Source organism: Lichenostomus cassidix, chromosome 6 (genome assembly GCF_008360975.1).
Source record: "Lichenostomus cassidix isolate B80296 chromosome 6, HeHo_3.0, whole genome shotgun sequence".
In the NCBI taxonomy this organism is placed as follows: domain Eukaryota; kingdom Metazoa; phylum Chordata; class Aves; order Passeriformes; family Meliphagidae; genus Lichenostomus; species Lichenostomus cassidix.
In genome coordinates, this window is record NC_139487.1 from 18,602,083 (window position 1) to 18,625,863 (window position 23,781).

The 23,781-nt window shown below is 49.9% G+C and overlaps 1 protein-coding gene across 8 annotated transcripts in view; it reads left to right on the forward strand.

Annotated features, from left to right (window-relative positions):
• The first annotated feature begins 17,353 nt into the window (after nt 1-17,353).
• PAX2 (paired box 2) overlaps nt 17,354-23,781 on the forward strand; it is a 97,716-nt gene continuing 91,288 nt past the window's right edge. For 3 of the 8 annotated variants that reach the window (XM_085065415.1, XM_085065426.1, XM_085065425.1), the window contains exons 1-2: nt 17,358-17,888; nt 18,108-18,256. In XM_085065415.1, coding sequence (XP_084921541.1) covers nt 17,701-17,888; nt 18,108-18,256 — 337 coding nt within the window. In that variant the 5' untranslated portion in view covers nt 17,358-17,700. Of the gene's footprint in view, nt 17,889-17,992; nt 18,257-23,781 lie in introns of those variants that run through there. The other 5 variants (XM_085065414.1, XM_085065413.1, XM_085065412.1 and 2 more) reach the window with 4 other exon arrangements.

Below are 23,781 nucleotides of genomic sequence, written 5' to 3' on the forward strand. Positions count from 1 at the left end.
TTAATGACATAAACCAAAGGATATCAAACACTTTAGTAAATGATACCAAATTTTCTCCTTTGTCAGCTCAGCAATGAAGACAGGGCCAAGTGAAGACTCTTTACTCATTTTATGCCTATGGTCTAATATAAGTTCTTCTGCCACAGTTATGGTCACAACACCCACTCTGTGATGATCACGTCCCTTGTAAGAATGAAATAAACCCTTATCCTGCTCAACATGCAAAAGGAAAAGAGATCAGTCTGCCCAGCAAGGCTGGAGGCAAGCTGATGTGCTGGGGGTTACCTGAATGCTTGATCATTGAATCACACTATACTTCATCATGATAAAAACCCAATATGAAAATAGACAAGACATGAACATTAGCTATACCAAAACAATTACCCCTGGGTACTTTCCAATAGCTAGGAAATCCATAGTAGTTTAGTTTTCTGGGGTTTTTTTGTGGGATGTGTTAAGAAATGGGGAATGTTTGCCCTGGATGACTTTGCCCTCATATGGAGTTCTGAAGGACAAGGACACCCACAGAACCTGCCTGAAATAACCAACACTCAAGGCATTCCCAAGGTCATTTCACGCCATGGTAACTAGTTTGGCTGAATCTCAAGCAACCACAGATGAGAATTTCCCATTTCTTGTTACTCTCTGAGGACATTTGAACAGTAAGACACCATGTCCATCGCTCCCAGAAAGTAACTATCAGGCTGCTGGCCAGGATCTGTGCAGTCAGCACTTGAATTAGTTTGGCTATAGGTCTGTGGTAAACACATGCCAGTCATAGAGAAGGCAGATACCCTCCCACTCCACTCTAGTAGCATCAGAGAAACCAGCCAGAAGGAAAAAAGGAGAAAGGTGGCTTTTCAGCAAAGTAGATGGCAAAGTCACATTAGAAAAGACAGTGAGCTGGCCCTCAGAAGCAATATGCAAAGCCCATGGGCAAAAAAGGGGTTTTGTTCATGCAGGAGGAGGGAAGGAGAAGGCAGCATTTCTATAGGGCATCACAGACAGATGAAGATCTCACTAAATATAATGGAAATGATCAAGCAAAAGTCAACTTGCAGGTTGTAGAATGCCCACACATCGTTGGGGCACTTCCATGTGTGGCACTTCCACACATGGAAGTGCCCCAAGAGAGTGGATGAAAGCCTCAGGATTACAGTCACTTGAATCTTTGCTGGATAAGGCATCTAATCACACACAGTGAGGAAAAACTTCTGCTCACCACTTGAGGAGGGATAGCCAAAGGACCAACCCATATTCCCAAGGCAGGAGAGGTTTCCACCAGGACATAACTAATGAAACATTCAGCTATCCCAGAGCATTGCCCAGTGGGTAGCAATGCAGCCAAATGCAGGCAGAGCAATACTGAGGGCTCCTTGCAGGCTCCTGAATCAGTATTGGGAAGTTTGGCTCATCATCAGCCCCTGATGCGAGTTCCTTCCTTTGCCCAAGCAGACTGCTGATTAACTAGGAATTAAGCTGGCATGAGACAAGAGCTTGTTGATGTCTCTATAAAGCTTCAGCTGATAGACAAAAATAACTTTCATGTTGTCTATTCTGCTTCATCTGCAAACATGCCTGATTCTGCCAGACTGTCAGCCAAGGTCCTCCTAATACTGTAGTTTTCTGCTTGTACTCAACAGGAGGAGACGTGCAGGTTGCTCATGCTCTCTTTCCCACACATTCATGTTCAGCCATGTGCAGGCTCACATTCACACGTGCCCCACACATTGCCACTCGTGACAGACACCTGCACATGTGTTCACATATCAGAATCCCCAGGCTGCCTGCATATGGACATCCACCAAGTGTTCAAGAATACACAGAGGAACTTATATCGTCACACAGACACACACACTTTCTCACCTCCCTCTCTGGCGTAATCATATCCATATAAATGTGTGTGCATGTTTGAAGATGCCTTCACTTGAGGAGATACATTCCATCTCCTATTCATTCACCACCCAAGCATTCACATGCACCACAGCACAGATACCCCATGCAAAGCCCATACCCTTTAGACATGCTAAGACATAAATTATTACTTACATGCAAGACACGCACAAAACATGCATATTTGAATATGCTTGCAAAGAGTGCAAATATACTGCAAAGCTAGAGAAATAACTACTTTTAAGTCATGTTCATTTATGTGTGTGCAAAGCAACCTCACTGAGAAATGAATTGCTGACATTTCTGTAAGGGGAAGAGCTGCTCTTTGCTAATGATTAAGCTCTTTTTCTCTTCACAGTTCATCATTGGGTTAGAAACACAGAGCAGTTTTAAACTGCAGATATTTGTTACCATAATTAACATTAAAGATTCCTCACAAACCAGTTAAGGAGAAAAAAGTTCTGCCCTCTTCCTCATGCCCCGCACACAGCCACCTCCAATGCCACCACTGCTACGAGTACTACAGCCGTACCAGGTCCCAGGCAAAGGATCAGGAGCAGGAGCCCACAGTGAGCTGTACAGAGTGACCTTACAGCCAATATCTGAATTCCTTCCCATGCAGCACAATAGACGATGACAGTGGCAGGGCCTGTTTTGCCTGGATGAGCAGTACCTGCTTGCACTCTCTCCCCTTTCCCACCCTGCACTCTCCTTCCCACTGCACACCTCTATGCCTCCAGCTTCCTGGCAAACACACACAGCTTTGCTCTCTGGACTCACCAGCAGGCACCCAGTTCTCACCAGCCTCTGCAGAGAGTGACGGACGGCGCAGATCTGTGCAAGTGCCGAAACAGGCGCCCAGGCAGCTGTGACAGGGCTAAGACATAATGCTCTCTGACACACACATTTACATCGTCAACACAATCACTGATGTGAATTTGAATTCTCACCTGCTTAGAAGAATATTTTCCTGTCTCCAAAGGTGCTAGTTCATCACTGATCTTTCCAATGGGAATTTCTCATACCTTTTTGAAAGTATATTTTCTTCACAAGTCAGTGACCTGCTAGTAATGGAAAAGCTACATGTATGAACTTACTTGTTTCTGAATCACGTCTTCTCCCTAGCTCTGCCCCCAAGAAGTATGAGGCACTAAGTCCAAAACTGATAGCAGTTACACAGAAGACACTTTGGCAGATCTGTCTCCAAATCACTTCAGCAGTCATAAATTAGCTTCAAACCATTGAAGCAATGAGTTTAAGGAAAAAGAAAATAATAATGAGGAAAAAACCCCGCTGAAATTTAGTTGATAAAATTAAGTAATTCAAGCAAACTTTGTATTACATGCCAAAGGAAATACATGGGGGCTACTGTCACAGGCAAAGAGAACAACGAATTTGAGTCAAGGCTTGCAAATTTTCATATGGGTTTTTGGCCATAAGGATTCATACAAGAGCAAACATGATCATATCAGAAAAGCATCTAGCAATGCATCCTTGGAGTATTCTCCAAGGCTTCATAAAAAAAAGCTACAGGCACTAAAATATCCTAACATAGATTTTAAGTAGGAGAGGAGGGAGTAAAAAGAATTTTAAATCCTCTATATGGAATAATCAGAGACTGCAAAGGTTTTGATCTGAAAAAGTATCCAAACTGTAAAGGGAAGGGGAAGGGACTGTTCTTAATTTCTCCATCAAATTTTGTGTGACCAAGAATCCTTCACTGACCCTAGAAAATGGTTTTGAAATATTCACTTCACAGACAACAGAAGGACACCTCTTAACTGCCACCAGTTCATAAAATATTAAACTCTTACCTTGCAAGTATTTATTGAGCTCTGATGGTGAAAAACACTGAGGAGTATAGGCTTTTAGACAGTCTTTTGAATTCTTGACTGCAGCCAGGATACAAACAAATCGTATCAAGAACCTCAAATAATCCCTTGATGGAGCCTTCAGGCCTCTGCAACATCATCTCTCAAAAACAAGTGAAACCTCAGGAGGAAGGACAGCGGGCTGCAGTAGCTCTGTGGGATAAGCAAAGACATCTGTGAGGGAAGAGCAAGGTTCTTGCAGCTGTTAATTCAGTGAGAACAGGCCAGGGGCCGAGGGCAGCCCCAGTGCAGGTACAGAGTGGTGGGGCAGGATTGCACAGTGCCTGAGCACAGCAGGCAGAGCCAGGAGCTGCCAGCAGGCTCCATCAACAGGGGCAGACAGGACTGGAGAAAATGCTATAACAGGGGCCTAAAGACCACACAAAAGTCATTGTTAACAGATGTGACTGGAGGAAAGCTTTAACACATGTGCAAGGGGGGCACCCAGGAGACAAGCTACCTACAATGCAAGGCCAAAGTCCAGCCAAAGGGTCAGGAAAACAGGCACACCTGCTGCATAAACAACATCAGGCCCATGTCCGAGCTTAAATAGACCTCCTGGGCCCCAGAGGGTGGGAACATGTGCCAGAGGGTGTGGAACATGTGGAGGGTGCAGGTGAGGCTGATTAGAGCATTAAACTCCATTGGGACATTTGATGCCCTTTCTAAAGAGAAGGTACTTTGTCCCAATAGGATGCAAGCAGACTAATCCAAGCCCTGCTCAGGACAGAGGGCTCTATAGCCTATGCCACTTTACAGACATCCCAAGCACGAGTGCCCAAAAGCTGCCAGAGTTCTTCTGCCAAGAGGAGTTGCTTCTTTGTGGGATTCAGGAAAGCTAGTGTGACCTCCTGCCCTCTAGACAAGAGAAGAGCAAACCTGCTCTTGATTTTGTCCAAGCCTGCGGAGGCAGCTTCAACATTTTGTTTAATAGTTCCTTACTAAATTAGCAATAACCTGCTTCCCAGATCTGCTGCTCTTTTTCTCTGTGCCTTCCTCTACTTTTACTGTTGTTTCTCACCAGTAACATGGAAACACTATATCTGTTTTTCCTACTTATCTACTCTGTGCTAACTTTGAAAAGCATTTCTGAAAAGCATTCCATAAGGTTCTCAGGTGCTTTGAAGAAAAATTCTTTCCTAAATGAAGATTTTAGAGCAAAGACTAATCTAAGTCTTTGCCTTCCAAGGCGACACCAGAGTATTCTGTCTAAATAACGACATTTCTGTGAAAATAGTCTAACCCACATGCACCAATTTATTTTGAAAAGAAACTTGCATTTATTGTACCTGACCTTTAAAATAAAAAAAAAAGAAAGAAATAGTAAAACTGAAAAATAATTTTTAAAAATTATGTTGTTTTTTGCATCTGTGTTTTGGTTTCAGGTTATTTTTTAACACTGGACTATATGAATTTATTTTATTACCCAGCTGCGGACTTCTAAGAGAGAAAAATTGTACTCTGAAACGACCAATAATCTTGTTGTGTGTTTTTAAAGAAGATGTTTCCATTCATAAAATGTACAAGACTCCTATTGTCATCCCCAAACACTATCAATCATGAATCAGTTATAGTTTGGGTTACAAACAAATTAACAAACTTTATATCCTTCTCGTTTTATTGCAAAGGTTTGAGCTATGCTTTCCCTTGCAACTATATTAGTTGAAAATACGTCAAAGCTGAGAGTTGTATGTAATCACTTGACTCCAGGAGATGGGACTGAGAGAAATTGCGGTTAGGGTAATCTTGGGGACAATACCCCAAGAGCTGTCAGGACAGCTTCTGAAGGTAGCTGGTAGATAAGGCTGAGAGGCAGTCCTCACCCATGCCCTGCAACAAATACACAAACCCCTCCACTATTTCTGGATGCAAGACTCAGGCTAAGCCTGAGACAAAGTTCTTAAATGCTAACAACCAAGGGAAATAGCAGCATCCAATCCTTGTTCAAAATGCAGTCCCTCAGCTAACAGGCACTCAGTTCATTGCTGCTGTATGACTCCTTTTTCTGCTGGGTGATGATCATTTGTGATTGCAAGTCTGATTAATTTGTAAGGGCATCTAGAGGTTGGGGAGCTTGTGGGGGGGGGGGAGCTGATTTCCAGATTTATTTACATCTAAAGGGATTTATCTCATTAAAAGTCCATCTGAAAGCATTTTCTGAACATGTACCCCTTCTAGATCCATCTCAGACTGCTCAACAAAACAAACAGCTAGGACTTGGGCACCTCCAGCCCAGCTGAGGTCAACAGAAACCAGAGAGCAAGTCCAGCTTGACTGACTGACACCAGCAGGACTTGCTCTAAAGCTGCTGCTCTGTGGGGCATCTCAGTCAACCCATAGACAGAATTAGGGAAGAAGAAGGAAAATACCTAGCTTCCCTTTCTTGTGGGCAGCCCAGAGAAAGCTGCCAGCTCACACCTGCAGCACAGCCAGCTTCCAGGCTGTCAGCAGAAAGCAGCAGCAAAGGAGGGGGCGAGGGGCAGAGGGACCAGAGCTGGACAGGCCATAGCCCCCATCCCCAATGGAGTGACCAGGGCTGGGCAATCACCATCCCTGACCCATCGCCAGCTCTGCCAGAGGCACACCCCAGGAGTGCAGCAGAGGGCAGGGGCTGGAGACTCCCAAGGTATCACCCCCTCACCGAAAAGGGAAACTGAAATAAAAGGCAGAGGGAGCCTTGTGTGTGTTTTTATTATTATTATTTCTGATTAAAGAGGAATTCATTTCATCTTTGCCTCCTGCCAGGGGCTGAGGTGCCGCCATTGAGGTTAACGGTGCGGAAGAATACAAAAAAATTTCATTGAGGAGGATTATAAAAGTTACTAGCTGGAACATTAACAGAAGAGTAACTTGTAAAAAATGCAATATTACAATATTCACAAGGACGGTAGAGCGTGGTAAAGCTATAAAATTCAACATTAAAATCTTCTACAGCCTAGATAACCTAGTTAACAAACATTGTATTGGAACTACTTTTTTTCCGCGGTGCTGAGGTGCGCAGGGCCGGGGGCGGCGGGGCCGGGGGCCCTGGGCCGGGCAGAGCCCCTCCGCACCGCCGCTCCCTCCGCGCCAGCAGCGCACCCGCGGAGGGGACGCGTGAAGGCGTGGAGCCGGCGCGGCTCCAGCCCCTGATTCAGCACTGATGAACTTTATGTCATTAGCAAAGCGTGGGAAGTGATTTGTCTCATCCAAACCCGCAAACAGGAAGCACGGATTCGTGTCATTTCTCACCGGCACCTTGTGCCCACAAAAATAACAGCCAATATCTTTCCCTGCGCTGATGGAATTCTACGAGGCAAAAAGAAAAAAAAAATAAATAAATAAATAAAGAAAAAAACCAACAACACAAAAAAAACCCCAACTTCAAAAACACACTCCAAAAAAACCACAAAAACAAACAAAAAAACCCAACCAAAGCCCAGAAAAAATCCACCAAACTGGCGAGGATCAGACATTTCTGTTACCGTGACTATTACTATTACTATTACTGCTATTACTATTACTGTTATTACTAATATTCTGCTCCTAACTACAATGGTCTCATGCGAAGACATTAACCTCAAAGATAAACCAATGCAATCCTCCCAAAATCGGCAGAGAGAGATTTAGAGTCTCTCTGCATCAGGCGAAAACTTATTTCTCTTGCAAGAAGTGGGGATGGCATTTCCCCTTGTTGTGTGTTATTTTAATGTTGTTTGTCGCTGCATCCGTCTCCCCCCCACCCCCTTTTCTCTGCTCCCTCGCTCCCTCTGTTCTGGGGGCTGCGGAGTCGCAGGAAGCAGATAGTGTGAAAGGGCCGGGAGAGAGGGAGAGGGAGCGAGAATCGCTCTGAGCGACTGCGGAGTGGAATTCAGTTCCCTGGGGAGTTAGTAGACAGTTTGTGGAGATGTTACTCCAGAGTTTCAGACTATGATAAATATGATAATTTGTATAAAATTTGAATGGGTTCTTGTTTTCAGGGAGAATGCCTCCGATGATGAATGTTCATGATTTTCAGATAGATGGCTGATAAAAAGTGTATTGAATTGTTGAAAGCGATTTTAATTTTAATTCTCTACCTGCAGATGTCTGATAATAATAATGTCTCCTAATAAAAAAGGAAGGTGTCAGTTTAAGCAGCAGTATTTCGCTTCACTTCATCCTTCCCATCCCCAGACTGTGGCAACATTAACCTCTTCTTATAAAAAGGCACATAAAATTATTATAATTACAGAGTTATTAATTTTAAAAAGAGGGTTAGCAGGATTTTTTATTATTATTAATAGAGCTCGCACAGTACCCCTGCAACTAAATTCCCGTGTGAAATGATGGATCCGATTGCTAATTCTATTATTAGATATTGCCTAGGAATTGCCTTTCGGGTTTTTAATTAGAGTAATTGAAACTAGAAGAGGCGGGGCTGATTATTTTTATTTTTTTCCCTTTGTTATTATTTAAAAGTCATTGATAATGCTCCCTGAATTCAGATACCGTCTTCAGAAGGAGACTTACAACAAAGCAACAAAGGGAAAACAGACAGATCCGCGGGTCTGGAGCTTAAAACTCCCAAGCCAGCAGTGTGCGTGTATTAGGTTAATTGGGTTTTGTGGGTCTGGGGGATCTCTGAGACTATCCCCAACTCAGCTCTTACTGCCTCTGAGCTGAGCTGATATTTCATGGAGGGGGGTGGGGGAAAGAAGAAGAGAAAAAACAACAACAACAACAACAACAACAACTCTGGTAACATGAAATCAATGACCTGGCAGTTACACTCTAATTAGCACCTCCTGCGAAGCAGCCCAAAGCCAGCCCAGGAAAACCGCACACAGGCACCGCACGCCGGGGAGCGGAGGCAGGCGCATCCTCGGCAGGCTGCGGCTCCCCGTGCCGGGGCAGCCTGGCTCCCGTCCGAGCCTTCCCCGCTGCCTCTCCCACCCGCGGCCGCAGCCGCAGCCGCACCTAGCGCTCCCCCACTCGCGGCGGGGAGAGGCGCGGGGGTGGCTCGGCCGAGAAGCGGGAACTGGTCCCGCTCGGCTCCCTGTGGGGCAGCCGCCGAGAAGCCCCCGGCTTCGCTCTCGATTGCCCGAGCTATTCTTCTCTCGCCCTGAAAAGAGCAGACAATATTGTCCATTCATCAGAAAGGCAGGAATTTGGTGCTTCTGGTTGACTCCGAGACGGGTAATTCAGGGAGAAATGAAAGCTGGATAAATGACTCGGTAGTGTGAATTAGTACGGAGGGTGCAAGCCGCCTGGCAGAGAAGTGCGATTTTATAAACAACGGCATCATCTGGCAAAAGGGTAAAGAACTGTGCAGAGGCACAGTTTTTCTAAAGCACCACATTGATATTTTACACATACAGAAGAGGGGGGAGAGAGATACATATGATATATGTTCATAAGCACAGGCTATGCAAGCACACGGGAACATTCCCGTTCAGATCCCCAGACAGGTGCATCTCTCCACGTACTAAATGCTCCCTAGCTGTCTCCAAAAGAAATTATTATATGCAATAAAATATATATAAATTAATGTCTCTTCATTTTGATATAAAGATTCGGGTTTATATCATACATTTCTTATATATTGCCACATATTCCTCTCCACAGACGAATCTATTTTGGGTATATGTGCGTAGTTGTGAATGTAACATATATACTTACAGTTACACAGGGAATCTGAGAGTTGGCAATACGTCTAGCAATGAGAGCGCTGGTTAGATATATGGTTGCATAAAGCATCGTGTACAGTTACATTAAGTCCCATTAAGACACTGAATGTCGGTCTGCACCGTTTCGCACACGAAATTACAATTACAAGTTCCTGACTAAAGAGCAGGAGGAAATTGCCAGAAGCTGGGGTGGTCTGGTCCCCCGGCCTGGTGCCTGCGACCTCCTTCCCACCGGGGTGCTACTGGACTTAGGAAACCAGAGATGGGGAAAGGCATTTATTCAGGGCAATTAGAAAGCAGGTACCGCTTCAAAAATTGGATTTATTAAGGGGAAAAGGAGTCGAAATTATTGTTCAAAAAAATGCGCATAAACGAGTCTAACAAAGTAGGGAAGCAGAGGCATCTTGGCGTGTAAGGTATCACACTGGAACTGCTTCTACTTCAGACCTCGGGATTAATCAAAGAAATCGGTGCGGCTGATGAGGAGTTATTCAGCAGCTGAGCTCTGGAAAACTGCATCCCTGCTTTCTTTATACATTTTATTATTTTCAATTGGTTTGAAAAATTAGAAGTGTTTAGAAAAAAGAAATACACATTTCTTCTTCCAGCGGGCTGGAAAGCTTTGATTTTATCCCCCCCACCCATCCTCTCTCTTTCATCTTTATTTCCCTTTCTATTTTTTCTTCCTCTCAAGTTTGTGATGGAGACCACAGGGAAGGATGCTTTTGAGAAAGTCAGAAATTGAAGTGCCTTTTTGGAGGGCACTGCTCTCCTTCGCCCCACCCTCAGCATTCCCAACTCCTGTTTCCACCGACGATGCCAGCCCTGGAAGCCAGCAGCCCGGGCGTTTTGTAACCCCCGACGCCAGGCAGGGAAGAGACAGCTTAGGGCTCTTCCTGACAGTTTCCCTTCATTGTGCTTTTAAACCTCCCTCTGGCAGGGCTCCGCAAATGCTTCTTTGTCCGCTTAGGAGTGGCCATGGCAGGGGGAGGCGAGTGCTTCCCCTTTACATGGACATCCGTTGATGACAAAACTTTCTTAGGAAACTTGGAGGAAGACCCGACTTCTGACAATCGGGGTGAGATGACAACTGCAAGAGATGCCCGTAGCCATTAGCTTCAACTCTCTCCGCTCTTAAAGCAGATGTGAAAACGCCTCTTTCCAGACTGGCCATCTCCTACCTCGAGTATTTTTAAGTGCAAATCTTTGATACTGTTGAACCAGAACCTCTGTCCCTTGGCCGGCTCGCAGGCAAAGTTGACAAGATAAGGGGATGGTGGGGAGCGAAAGTTACTGACACGAGTGGGACAAGGCAGGAGTGGTTGCACCCCTCTGCACTCACTCGCTGGAGTGTCATGACCGGCCCTGTCCACGCACACATGGGCCGCTCGGGAAATAATCCCCCGAGAGTGATTCCTATTGATCGCCAGGCGAAGAGCAGCGGATTGCATCTCTCCCCTGATGGTCGACGAGGTGTGACGGTGGAGGGTACAGGGCGGGAGGGGGGTAGGGCGGGGGGGAGGGAAGAGGGGGAGAGGGGAAGAGGCAGTTCTTGGGCCAATTTATCAGTTATTAAAGGACCCTTCCTGGACCTACAGAGCTCAGGGGCATTTCTCATCTCAACTCCAAATAGGAAAAAAAAATGTAGTCAGCTATCTTTAATCATTGACTCGAGGGCACATTTCACATCATCTCTCAAATCTGCATTTTTTATGAAGTGGCCAAAACGTGTGCTGTGTGCCTAATTTTCTCTCCCTTACAGGCGTTAAGAAGAGTAATGAGAAATCGGCTGGAAATTAACTTGCTTCTGCCCCTGCAGCCTTCTCCCCTCATGAGAGACTGGAACTTTTATCCCCCTCGCACACACTTTTATATCAACTAGTTTAGAGCCCGGGGGCTGCCGGGGTTACAGGGCAAGTCGGGGAGGTGGAGGGAGCTGCCCGCAGAAGAGTTAGGAGACAGACCTGCAAAGTTCCCTTTTCTCTACAGCTCCCAGACCATAACAGAGATCCTTGTCACAAGGACAATGGTTGTGTTCCCAGGAAAAGGTGAAAGGCACACGAGTTACACCTCCCCCGGCTTTTACTCTTCCACTCAATGTTCCTCTCTCAAACCTACTCCAGTCTCCAAAATTCTGAAAACTCAGCGCATTCAAGAGATCCGGGGAACAGGGAGGCAGCGGATGTAGGAGGATATTTATTTTCTGTGTTTTAATAGACGGAAACACATTATCATTGTTGTCATTATTGTTCCTCTTATCATTACTAGTGCCTGGAGTACTGGAGTTTTCCACCGAGGTTTGGAGTTTTCCACCGACGTAGAGACGGCGTGTAAGGACAGGCTGTCTGGGAAGGGAGAACCACTGCTTCCTCACTTCTTGCACCTTGAGGTCTACTTTTTGTCGTTCCCGTAGCCGTTTCCCAACCCTGCCCCCGCGCCTGGCAAGAGTTGCGGAGCAAGGCAGCCCAGCCGTGCTGCCGCTTGCCCTCTCCCCACCCCGGGGAAAGCCGTACCCAGGGGAAAAGCACTTTCTTCCTTTCCCTCGACGTGCCGGGGAACTGTTGCTTCTACGCACCGGCCCGCACCGGCGCCTGCGAGGCAGCTGCGAGCCGCTCCTGCTGCTACCCCCTGAGACCCGCGGGCTGCCGAGGGTCGCCAGGGCTGGAGAGCCGGGAGTTGCCGAGTTCCCCCCGGTGCGGAAGGGCCAGCACCCGCTGCCCTCTGCCCGTCGGGAGGCGCTTGCTCGGGGGGCCGCTGCTCTGCCTGCTCCAGGGGACTCACGATGGAAACTGGAAGTGAACCTAAAAGAGAAAAGTGCTGTGGAAAATAATTCTTACAGCTCAAAACAGCGTTAAGCTGAGATTTAGGAGCTCCATAAAATGCCAATGGGGAAATCACCTCGGCGCAGGCTGCCATAAATGTTTCAGCTTTTCTGTTCTAATTCTCATGTCTACCAACTGTTTGACGGCTCTTAAAAACCTCTTTTTTCTTTACTTCTCTCTTCTCTTCTCTTCTCTTCTCTTCTCTTCTCTTCTCTTCTCTTCTCTTCTCTTCTCTTCTCTTCTCCTCTTCCTTCTTTTCCTTTTCCTTTTCCTTTTCCTTTTCCTTTTCCTTTTCCTTTTCCTTTTCCTTTTCCTTTTCCTTTTCCTTTTCCTTTTCCTTTTCCTTTTCCTTTTCTCCTTTCCTCTCCTATCCTTTCTCTTCCTTTGCCCCCTCACTCACTTCTTTCTGTCCACAAACGCGAGAAAGGTGGGGGGTTTGTTTGCCTCCTGTCATATTTTCTATATTTTTTTGCCTATTCTTTCTTTCTATCCATCCATCCATCCATCCATCCATCCCCCTTTCATCATCAAATTTAATGTCCCCTTCTTTATTCATACTTTTTCTCTAATATTAGTAAATATCAATGTCTGTCTGTCCACCCATTCATCCTGATTTCCATCTTCTCACTTAGTTCCATGCTTCTTTTACTTTCGCCTTCTTTTGCACATTGGCACCGGGTGCGTTTTCCGTCCCCAGTCTCTCATGGTTTTTACGTGACCTTCCATTTTTCCTTTCCTTTTTCTCCAGTTCTGGCAACGGCGAGCGAAAGGCCCTCGCCTACCTGTGCCCCTCCCTCATTCCTACCCTAATCCACATTGGGACACTCCAGATTACCCAAGCCCCGGGACATCTCCCCGGCCCCTGCGGACCAACGCTGTCCCTAAGCACAGGGCGCCCGCAGGCCGTCTGGCTGTCGGGTCCCATTCCTTGAGATAGAAACTTGTGTTGAGCCACCTGGAGAAAGAATAAGCGATCACACCGACTTGTCCCCAAATCCCGGGAGAGCATTCCCGCCTGCCCGGCCGCCGGCCCGCCCCCAGCCCCGCTCAGGGGTGCAGTAGCCCGGACCCTGGGAGACTTCGCCTGGTTTTGCCAGCCGCCGTCTCCGGCCGGGACCACCAGCCGGGGCTGTGGAAACATTTTGAGCAGTGCTTTTGAATCTAAACGTCACTACAGGGCAGTGAGGGATTAACACTCCCCGGCTCCGGCGCTGGGGCAGAAGCCCCTGGCCGGGCCGAGGCCGGAGCCCCGTGCCCGGCACCGCCGATCTGCACTGCCCCCTCTGGCGGGACGCGCGGCCCGCCCGCCCCGCCGGGAACGGGGCCGGGGCCGCCCTGCTGCTGGGGCGCCGGAACCCCGGGCCAGCGGAGCTGTGCCCCTCTCCCGGCTGCCCCCGAGCCGGTGCAGGAGCTCCCGGCTTGATGTTGGCGGGGGACCCGGCTTCCCGCAATCGGCCCCTTGGTGCCTCGGGGCGCCACCGGGACGCCCGCTCAGCCCAGTCTTTCCTGCGCCACGTCCCGGTCAGCAGCTTCACGCCAAGGCCGCTGCACCGACGTCGCCTGGCGCAGCTACCTCGGCTCCATGCCGCCCGCCCCCCTCCCACCCCCTCCAGCACCCCGACACCCAGCCGGAGAGACCCGAGCACAGCGATAGCCCCTGCGGTTGCGTCCCGAGGGCGGCCGGGTTGGATTCCATCCCACGATAGCGCTAAACCACCGCCCCCCAGGCACTCAAGCCACCCACCCCAAACTTCTCGCAAACCCCTTCCCACTCCGCTGCTCTGACACCAGCTCAGCAACGGAAAAAGCAGCCTTTCCACGTGCCAGCAGCATCCCTCCAACGTTGGTGGCTCGAAGTGCTCCTGCTCATCTCACAGCCTCTATGGACAGCCCCGAAACAGAGCAGAGGCCCAGTCCTTGCTCTGCTTCTGTCACCTCTCCCTTTGTCCTCCCCCGTTCAGCCATCACCACCAAAATGCACCAGGTGGTCAGCCCAACACTAGGGCAATAGTGCGGGGCAGAGCGGCAGCGACACGGATATCCCGCACCTCTGAAGTCACCCCGAAACTCTCGGGAAAGAGCTGGGTCTTCTCGTGCATGGCTGCTGGCCTGCCGAGCCGCAGGGACCGGTCTCCGAGAGCTGAAGCCCCCGGCAGGGGTCCAGCCTCGCCTCTATCCTTGCGTCTCCCTTGCCGGTTTCTCTGCAGGTCTCTTTTTACTATCCTCTCCACCCTTCAAAGCACACCCTGCCTCAGAGAAAGGAAGAGGAGACATCGGACAAAGGGAGAGGCACCCATTTCCTTACGATGCTCTCAAGCCAAACAGCCAAAAAATGTACATTTCCCCTCGCCGTTGGAAAGCGTCCCCGTATCGCTAGTATCTGCCCTATTACCTGTTGCACCACTTTCTGTCTCGGACTATGGGAAAAGAGCCTGCCTGCCTCCCTTTTGCATATCACAGCCCCATCAGGAGTTATTCCTTAAAACACTCCGTCCTAGTTTCTCTCCTAAAAGGCGCAGGCAGCCGCAGCCGGAGCCCGAGCCCGCAGCAGAGGAGCGGGGAGATTTTCCCGAGTGGTACGAGTGGCCGCGGCCGGGGGGAAGCGGCTGCCGGTGCTGGCTGGGAGCAGGGAGAGCCGCGCTCCCTCTGCCTCCGCATTTCCCTGGGAACTTTCTATTCCAGAGTTAACTATTAACTGCAGGAAAGCAGGCAATTTTCTTCGGAATGCAAACTATTTCCTTTATCCCGCAGATAGATGTTCGGGGTGATTGATTAATATGGAAATTGATATTAAAATATGTGTCGTAGAACACTTTCCCTGTAGTCAACAGTCGCGCGGCTACTGTCGCACGGAGAAACAGCCGTCCAGGGCAAGCAACGCACCAAGCTGCTGCCGAGGGTTTTCCTGGCTCTCCAAGAAATGTTTTAACTGTGAAATACATGCAGATATAGTTAAAATAGCTCGCATTAGCACATTCTGAATAGTGCTGAGCGAAAGGGCACACGGTGGGTGCACAGCTGCACTCAAGCGGGGGAACAAACGTCGGGGGTCCCGCCACGGAAGGGGGAGGTGTTGGGATAATGCTTGGTGCTCCTCTCGGGAGCAAAAGGCGGGGTGGGCGTCCAAGGTGCCGGAAGGGTCGGTGGGTAAAGAGCAGAGATTCGCGTATATAAAGATGGTGTAGAGCCAAACAGGTACACTGTAATCATTTGTGGGACACCAGTTTGCTGCAAGGGGAGAAATAAAAAATTTTCACATGGAAGTCTATAATTCCAGACTCGAGTTAGATAATACTTCAGCACAGCTTTAAGGTGGGAAGAGACGTGAGTCCGCAAAGGTACCCATAATGGTTCACTCCTTTTATCTGTAGCAGCACCTGCGCTCCTTGGTTAAGGGTCGCAGTCTGACATCGAAGAGGACTGCTACAGCCCGGGAAGCCGGGAAAAGTCCGGGTCCCGTTTATCCCGGCCCCACCATGTGTTGCTGTTTTCCCTTGGCCAGCCTCGTGCTAATTAACCTGTGCCCCTTTTAATTAAGAGAGGATTCTCTCGGCGGTGTCCCCCGCTCTGCCCGACGGCGCGCAGCCGCACGTCTCCCCTGCCGTTTCCCGGAGGGGCTGCACCCCCGGGCAGCCCCGGCCCGATCGCCCAGCTCGCCCTAAGTCCCCGGGTCGCCCGCCGAGCCGCCCCATCGCCCACAGGGGTGCCTGGCATGGGCACCTGCCTTTCTCGGCCCGCTCGGCTCAGCCTCCTGACGATATTTTTCATGCTTTGTCCGCCCCCTCCTTCCCCTCTCTGCCGATTCACACAAACACTTTTATCTGGGAAAGGGGGAATTTTCCAGTCTCTTTTGCTGCTTTTCCCCTCTTTGTCGGGTTTGCCCCTCTCCCCCTTACTCCCTTCCCTTCTGTTTCCCTGCCCCTCGCCCCCCCCCCGCCGCCGTTTGTTTGTCCCAATGCCCGACCGATCATCGCGGTGTATGAAGTTCTAACTGGTTTGTGTCAGGCAGCTCTCTCTAAGCAGTCTGGCGTGACGGATTAAACATCAACTAGTTAAATAAAAATTAATATCAACTGCCTCCTAACTTCTAATGTCATGTTGTTTATAACTAATGAACTGATTAGGGGATAAACACATCAGGAAGACATTTCTGCTTCCCTGCTCTTTCGAGAGAGATTTGCAGAATTCAAAGTAAATCTCCCAGAGTCCCTTCTGGGTTTCTCCCACACCAGTTTGGGGAGGGAGGACGGGGATTCCGTGGGGCTTGTTGGGGTTAGGTCGGAGGACTCTGGTGCATGTGTCAGGGTTAGCTGGGCTTATTTAAACATCTCACCGAGGAAGCGCGTTTCAGCGCGGCAGGAGCGTGAGGCTACGAGCAGGGCTCGAGCTGCAGGGAGGTGAGGAGCCGCTCCAGACAGATCCGGCGGCTGCTGCAGACCGGGCTGGAGACGGCGTCTGAGGCAAATACTCGTTGCTGCAATTATTGACTTTTGGTGCCCCATTTTAATATTTAAAATGAAACTTTTTTTCTCTGCTTGAAGAGACAATCGATAGTTTTTAAGTGATCTGAAGGAAAGCGTTCCCTCCGCCTTCCTTATTTTTACAATTCTCCACTTGTCTGGGGCATGCTTTTCGCCAGTCCGCGTGTTAACATTTTCCTAAACACTTTAGAAAAAGAAACACATGCACACACATAACCCCCAACTGCCTCATCTTGGAGAGGTCCCACGCTTTTAAATACTGTTTGCCCAGCACCGCCAGCTCTGACAAGACAATAATAACAGGGGAAGCTTTTTAAAACCAATTTAGCAAATGCAGAAATGTAATTTTAATGAAGAATCGATAGCAGAATGGTTCATTTTTCCTGGGACTCCTTGTTGGAGCTGAGAGAGACTTTCAATCAATGGGGAGATAGAAGGGGGGGAGTAGAAAGAGAGAAAGAAAAATATTCGTTCAGTGATGTCTTTAGCACTGTGAATTTTTCTTGTTTTCTTTGGAGCTTTGTTCTATTTATTATTTATTTATTTTCAGTCGCGAAGCCTTTACCAAAATGCGGTGGTAAGAGCAAGAAAAGAGACCAGCGGACAGATAAATGGAGGGATGGATGGATGGATGGATGGATGGATGGATGGATGGATGGATGGACGGACTGATAGATAATCTCTCAGAGGCAAAAAGCTAGGTGCTCACAGAGGCAGACTTCACGGGATTGCCTTCCGTCGTCTCCAAACTAAACGGCGGAGTCCCTGTCCCCTGCCACCCCACATGGAGTCTGCCCGGACCCCCGAGCTGAGAGCTGCCAGCTCCCGGGTGGGCTGCGCCACCGTCCAGACCAATCCTCCGCCCCGTCCCCGACGTGCTCCCCCCTCAGCCTGAGCCCACCGCCTCCCTTTTCAACTTGGAGGAAGTTCCTCCTCTGTCCCGCGTCCCCCTCTCCCTTGCCAGCGCCTCTCCGAGCACATTTTTATGGTAATAAGACAACAAATTAATCTGTTGTTGCAACAAGACTTCCCTACAGGTAGCCAGCTTGAGGGAGGGGGGCAAGGGGAAGCAAATTCAAAGTCCAGGCGTTGTCTCCCCCTCCCGCAGGATCCCCGCGGGACCCCCCCAGCCCCTTTCCTCCCTGGCTGCACGGCCCTGGTAGACTGGAGCAGGTGAGTCCCTCTCCACTTTTATAAGCAGCAGCGCTGCATTTGCTTTGATTGTTATTTATTTTCCCCTCCTTTTAGCCTGTCCCGGCTCAGTAGAGCGGCGTTTCTTTCTCTGTGGCTGGCTATTTGGTTTGGTTTTTTGTTGTTTTTTTTGGTGGTGGTGGTGCTCTGGTGTGTGTGTGCTGTTATCTAAACCGTTTAGTTTTGGGTGGTTGCGCCTAGATCTCGAAAGTCAGCGGGGGAAAGCAAGACACCCAAGCGGGGAGGAGAGAAGCGAAGAAAAGGCCGCGGCGGATCTACTGGCTTGCAGCCGTCCCGGGGAGACGGGCCATTAGGCAGAGGAGCCATGGCTCAGAGCTCAGGGAGAGCAGGTAAGGCGGGAGGGGCGCTGAATATTCAGCAGGGAGGGATGAGACCGTCACCCCCAACTCCCTCCTTTGGCAGGAGGCAGCCTGCCTCTGCTCTCCTCCACACACACCCTCCTCGGCTCGCCAGGTCCCCCTCTAACACTTGCTATCTCACCTGATAAATACCCCTTTTCCTTACGGGTGCCCGCTCCAGCACCCCTCGAATGGCTGGGTTCCCACCGTGTTTACCGTGGGAGCTTCCCAAGGACCCGCAGCGGAGCCCCCAGACGCGAGCGAGAGCCGGGCCGAGCCCCGATCCCTTCCCTCCCGGCCCGGCCGCCAGCGGACCCGGCCGCTCTGCCTCGCCACCCTCCAGGCGCCCCGGGCGGCCGCGCCAGCCCCCGCCACCGGTTTTTGTGGATTTGCCCCGATCCCGGAGGTCCCTCCCGTCCGCAGAAAGTTCAGGGCATTGCTTGAACTCTTCCTCCACCGACTCCCTCCCCACCTCGGGAAACTTTGCTCTCTGTGCTGGCTCTGGATCTGCGCTGTCCCCACCTCGGGCCCCTCGGGCAGCTCAGCGCCTTGCCCGGGCTCTGCGGAGCCGAAGCGCGGGGCTGCGGCGGGAGGGGGCCGGGACTGCGTCGCCCCCGAGCGGAGGCTGCCTCTGAGCCCCCAAACCTGCCCCGCCGACGGACGCGTCTCCGGATCGCCCCCGTCTCCCAGTGAGCAATTTTATGATTTGCAAACAAAGCTTCAAACAAACCCCGCCGGAGAGGTTTTCCTCGGCGCTGCCGCTCGCGGTTAAAAGCACAATTACGCGGTTTAGTTCCCCCAAATTAAGTATATAAACAGAGCTTTTAATTTAGGGATTTTGGGGGAGAAAAGGACATAGAGGCTTAAAATACAAACCTCACAGACTGCCAGCACAGAGCCGTGTTGTTGCCCCGGCTGCCAGTCGTTTGCTGCAGGGGAGGCTTGGAAAAGAAAGGCTGCAGCGGGCGCTGGGAACCGAGGCTAGGAACCGGAGCTGGCAGCGCCGGTTTTCCTTTGTCATTTCTGGTGGAGCCGCAGGGTGAAATATCCCCCACCTAGAGAGGGATTCAAGTGCACAGAGAGACACGTACGGGAGGCAAATAAAAATATTCGCCCTTCAGAAAACCACATCTCTTCTGTCGATAGTTTCCCCTTATATAAATGTGCATGCACCACCTCTGTAAATCTCAATATTAAACACGTTGTGTGTGAATATATATATATGCATATACACGTGCAAGCTTATGTTTTCATAATCGAACCAATTAAATCTATTACATATGCTGTATACTATATATAAATATGACGAAGATTCACCAAAACGTAAAGGGAAATTACAAAGGCAACGAAAAAGGCCTCCTAAAAGAAAAGGCCACAGAGGGGCTTTTTCGCTATTTTGCACAGAAAATCTTCTAAGTCAAAACTGAAAAAAAAAATTTCAGAAAGTTTGCAAACCCCTCTGTTCCTTTTCCCTTCTGTGTTTTTAAAGGATCTACCGAAGTCCCTTTGCATCTGAGGTTTAAATAGGGAGATCAATAGAAAACAGTTGTAATGATCTAATTAATTATGGCAAAATTAAAAGCGAGTAGAAAATCAATCTCTGATGGTGTTGAAGATGGAATTAAATTGATAGTCCATCTGTTCACCTCCTAGACCGTATAAATATGCAACCCAAGGACGGAGCTAATGGGATCGAGCTGCCTGGGAGACTGTCTCATTCTCTCTCTTCTTTTTACTTCATTCCTTCCCGAAGTTCAGCCCCGCAGCCCAGTGCTCCCACTCGCAGCCCTCTGTTCACCCAGCGTTGCCCCTCTCGCTGGAGACATGCAAAACACTGCTTGTGTCGAGCAACTGAAAGCGGCAGCAGCAGCCAGCAAATCTGAGGGCACAAAGTGGTGTGGTTGAGGGGAAAAAAGAAAGCTGAGGAGACAGCGTTCAATGAGAGTGTGCTCCCTATCATGCTGTTTTTAAATCAAACGGACATGATGATGATGACGATGGCTACGGAGTAGTTTGAGGATATTCTCCCTCCTTCTGAGCGTCTTATTTTACATTGGTCGTGGATTCAGGAAAGTCAGCCCTTTCTGTAGCTGAATTTCTCTAAAATACCGTGTGTGTTCTGTCAGGGAGAGGCGACACATTGAATTAGTTTTGTTTGTCCGGTTTTCCTGACAGTGAAGCTCTAAGAGCAGAGACCCAACGGGAGGCCCTCGCTGCTGCCCTGTCCTCCTTCCACACACCTGCCCTGCTCCCGCCGGGCCGACTTCCCCCAAGTGGGCATTGGGCTGTTCTCGGGCTTCCACCCGCCTGCCCACCACGTTGACATTCTGCTGAACGACCAGCGCCACTTGAAAATAAAGGAGAATCGGTGTAATTGCTAAATTAGAGGCATTATTGTATTTGCCCGTTAAAAAAAAAAAAAAAAGTAATAAAGAAATACCCCCTTCCCCCCATTTCCCCGGTAATTTCTAGGTGCGGAGCGTACGCTAACAGCAGGGAGAGCTAGGGCAAGCTGTCAGGCTGAAGGAGTTCCCCACCATCCCGACCGCTTTTTAATTGTGAAAAATTAAAGCTAGGTGCTGCAGTTCCGTTGGAAAATAACCAATCAAACCGATGATTTTATTGCCCGGGTTAGAGCTGCGTGGGGTGGGACGGTGGGGGAGGGTCGCTTAAATAAATGCAGCCTAAATATAAATCAACTAAGACCGGGGGTCTCAGGCCCGGAGCTAACCGCGTGTGCACACCCCCACCTCGGGGGCGAAAAAAAATTGACCGTATCTCACCAAGTTGTGTCAATTTAGTTCTGCCAAACCCCGAGAGCCGACGGAGGGAGTCCCGCCGGCTTCGCCTGCCGCCCCCAGCGCCGCGCCGAGGCTGGAGCCGGTCCCGGAGCCCCGCGCAGGGCCGGAGCGGGGGAGAAGGGGAGGGGGGGAGGGCGGGTCGGGTCGGGCTCTGCCTGCGGGGACTTCCCTGCCAAAGTTTGCCTTCCCATCACACTTCCCCATCCGGCCGAAAAGAGTGCCCCGGGCTGGGGAGCAGCCCGCAGCACCAATCGGATTTATTAATTGATGTATTGAAAAGGAAGATTGATTGACATCTCCTAATGGAAATTACAGCCTCACTTTCCTGCTGCACGCTGCCCTCCCGGCTATCCCTTCATAAAGAAACCCTTGGGGCGAAAGGTAGATTTTCATTTAAAGTGCCCCAGTCCTCAATTCCGCAGATTAGATACATTTTAAACACAGACACACATATTGCAAATTAGAAGCTAATTTAATTATAAATCAAAACTGGGCATAAATCTGCACTCACCACAGAGGATCCATTTAGCAGAATGCAACCACCTCCCCTAACCCTGAAAACTGCCTTGTAGAAAGAATACTATATATACATTGCCAAAGTTATGGACTGTGCACAGTTTAAAGACATCCACGGGAGATATTTTTCCCCACGCTGGGGGAGGGGTAAAGCCCCATGTGTCAGAAATTAGCTGTTCACATGGTGACAATTTATCTTTCTCCCAGAGAAAGGAATTCTCCGACAAATAAAAGTTTGCATAGATGTAGAAGGTTGTAATTCTGAACTTACAGGCTGGGAGGGAGTCAGAAGAGGCAGATTTTTGAAGTCCAGAAGGTCAGGATCAACAACCACGCTCACACACGCACACACACGCACACACGCACCCACAGAGCCGGGGTTCGTATTGACTGGTGACGTTTGGTTTGCAAACCTTAGAGAGGAGAGGAAGAAGGAAAGTACCAGGGTCCGAGTGAGGAGAAGGAAAGGCAGGCGCCCGGGAAGAACGCTCCGTGCTCAGGAAACCTCCCGCCCTCTGTCCATCCCTCCATCCCAGATCCGCTCGTCCTGTCTCCTCTCTGCGTGCCACTCTCCCGCGCCCGCACAGTTGCTCCCTGACTCCGCATCCCGCCCGAGCTGCCCAGCTAGGGCAGCCAGGGAAATTGGAGAGATTTGGTGTTGGCTCACAGTTCAGTCGTTCCCCGCCCCCTCTACCTTCCAGCTCCTTTTTATAAGTTAGAATTCTCCGTTCCCCCCACCCTTCCTTTAATCTCTCCTTTTCTTCCTTCACTACGCTGAGACCCCCCACTTCTTTCAGCCCCTCCGTTTCTCCGTACACCTCATCCCTCTGGCTCTCCCTCTGTGTCTTCCTCCTCAGAGGCAGTAAACTCCAAAACTATTAACAGCTGATGTTAAAGACACATGAGTTTTCCTGGCACTTTTTTTTTAATTAGGCGCCTAACTTGAGCTTTGGTGGCTCCCAGCCATGGAAAAGGGAAGAGCGAGCCCCTCTTTGCGAATAGGGCAGGAGGAGAGAGAGCTAAATTCCCCTGTTTTCCCGGCTTTCCCACAAAGAGGGGAAGGGAGGAGAAAGTTTCCTCACCAACTTACGACCAGCTTCTCCTGAAGCCCTGCAGACTCGCGTCTTCCCCCCCGCCGCCGATTCAAGCACTGCTCCGCAAGCAGGACCCCCCGCGCCCGGCCGGGCAAGCCCCAGCCCTCACCTGCGGCTCTCGCACGGGGCGGAGGGGCCGCGCCAGGTCCTTTGTTGGTGCGTTTCCAGCCTTTGTTTAGCGGTGGAAACGAGCCTGCCTTCCCCGACCCAGCTCGCGGCGCATCCCATCGGACCGGAGAGCCGTCCGCGGCGGAGGGAAGCGGGGGGCAGAGGCAGGGCTCACAACACGGCTTGGGAAGCGCTGCCAGAAACGCAACTGGGGCAACTTTCTATGGGGAGGTGGATTTGTGTGTGTATAGAAATTGTTCGGGCTCACCTTGGCTGGGAAGGAAGGAAGGAAGGAAGGAAGGAAGGAAGGAAGGAAGGAAGGAAGGAAGGAAGGAAGGAAGGAAGGAAGGAAGGAAGGAAGGAAGTCAGTCTCGAGGCATATCTATCACTTTCTAATACATGTGTGAAGAAGTCTGCTTCCAACTTCCCCCGCCGGCCCTGCAGAGGGAGTGGAGCGAAGCGGAGTGGTCGCCCCTCTCCCCGGCGGGTGTCTTTGTGCGATCACTTTTGGAGACGTGAATCTCAGGCAGTCATTACCACACTTTGGCCCCTCTGACTGCTGGAATTACCCTTTCCGGGGACTTTAATGGGCAAGCCATAGGGTTTTTCGCTGATCCGCAGCAGTTTTCGCTGCCTCCCCGTTTTTATGGGTGTATTATAGTTAGGGGTTATATAAATGTTTTTGCGTGTGATAACTGTAAATCCTAACATTTGCAAATCGCCCTGAGGCAAACTAACCTTGGACGGGCAGATAGAGGGAGGGAGGATCTCCCACTACTGCTGATTAAAAGGAGACTTTAATAAGCGTCTAATTCACTCATCGGGAGTTTTATGGAGAAATTAGAGGGAAAAAAAAAAAAAGACATTGCCAGCATGGGGGAGAGGAGGCAGTAGAGGGGGGCTCCCACGCCTCTACCCCAGCGGCAGGCCAGGGCACAGGCAAGAGACAGCTGGGCCTTGCCAGTGGCACAGTCTCCTATCACGAAAGAGGCAGGGC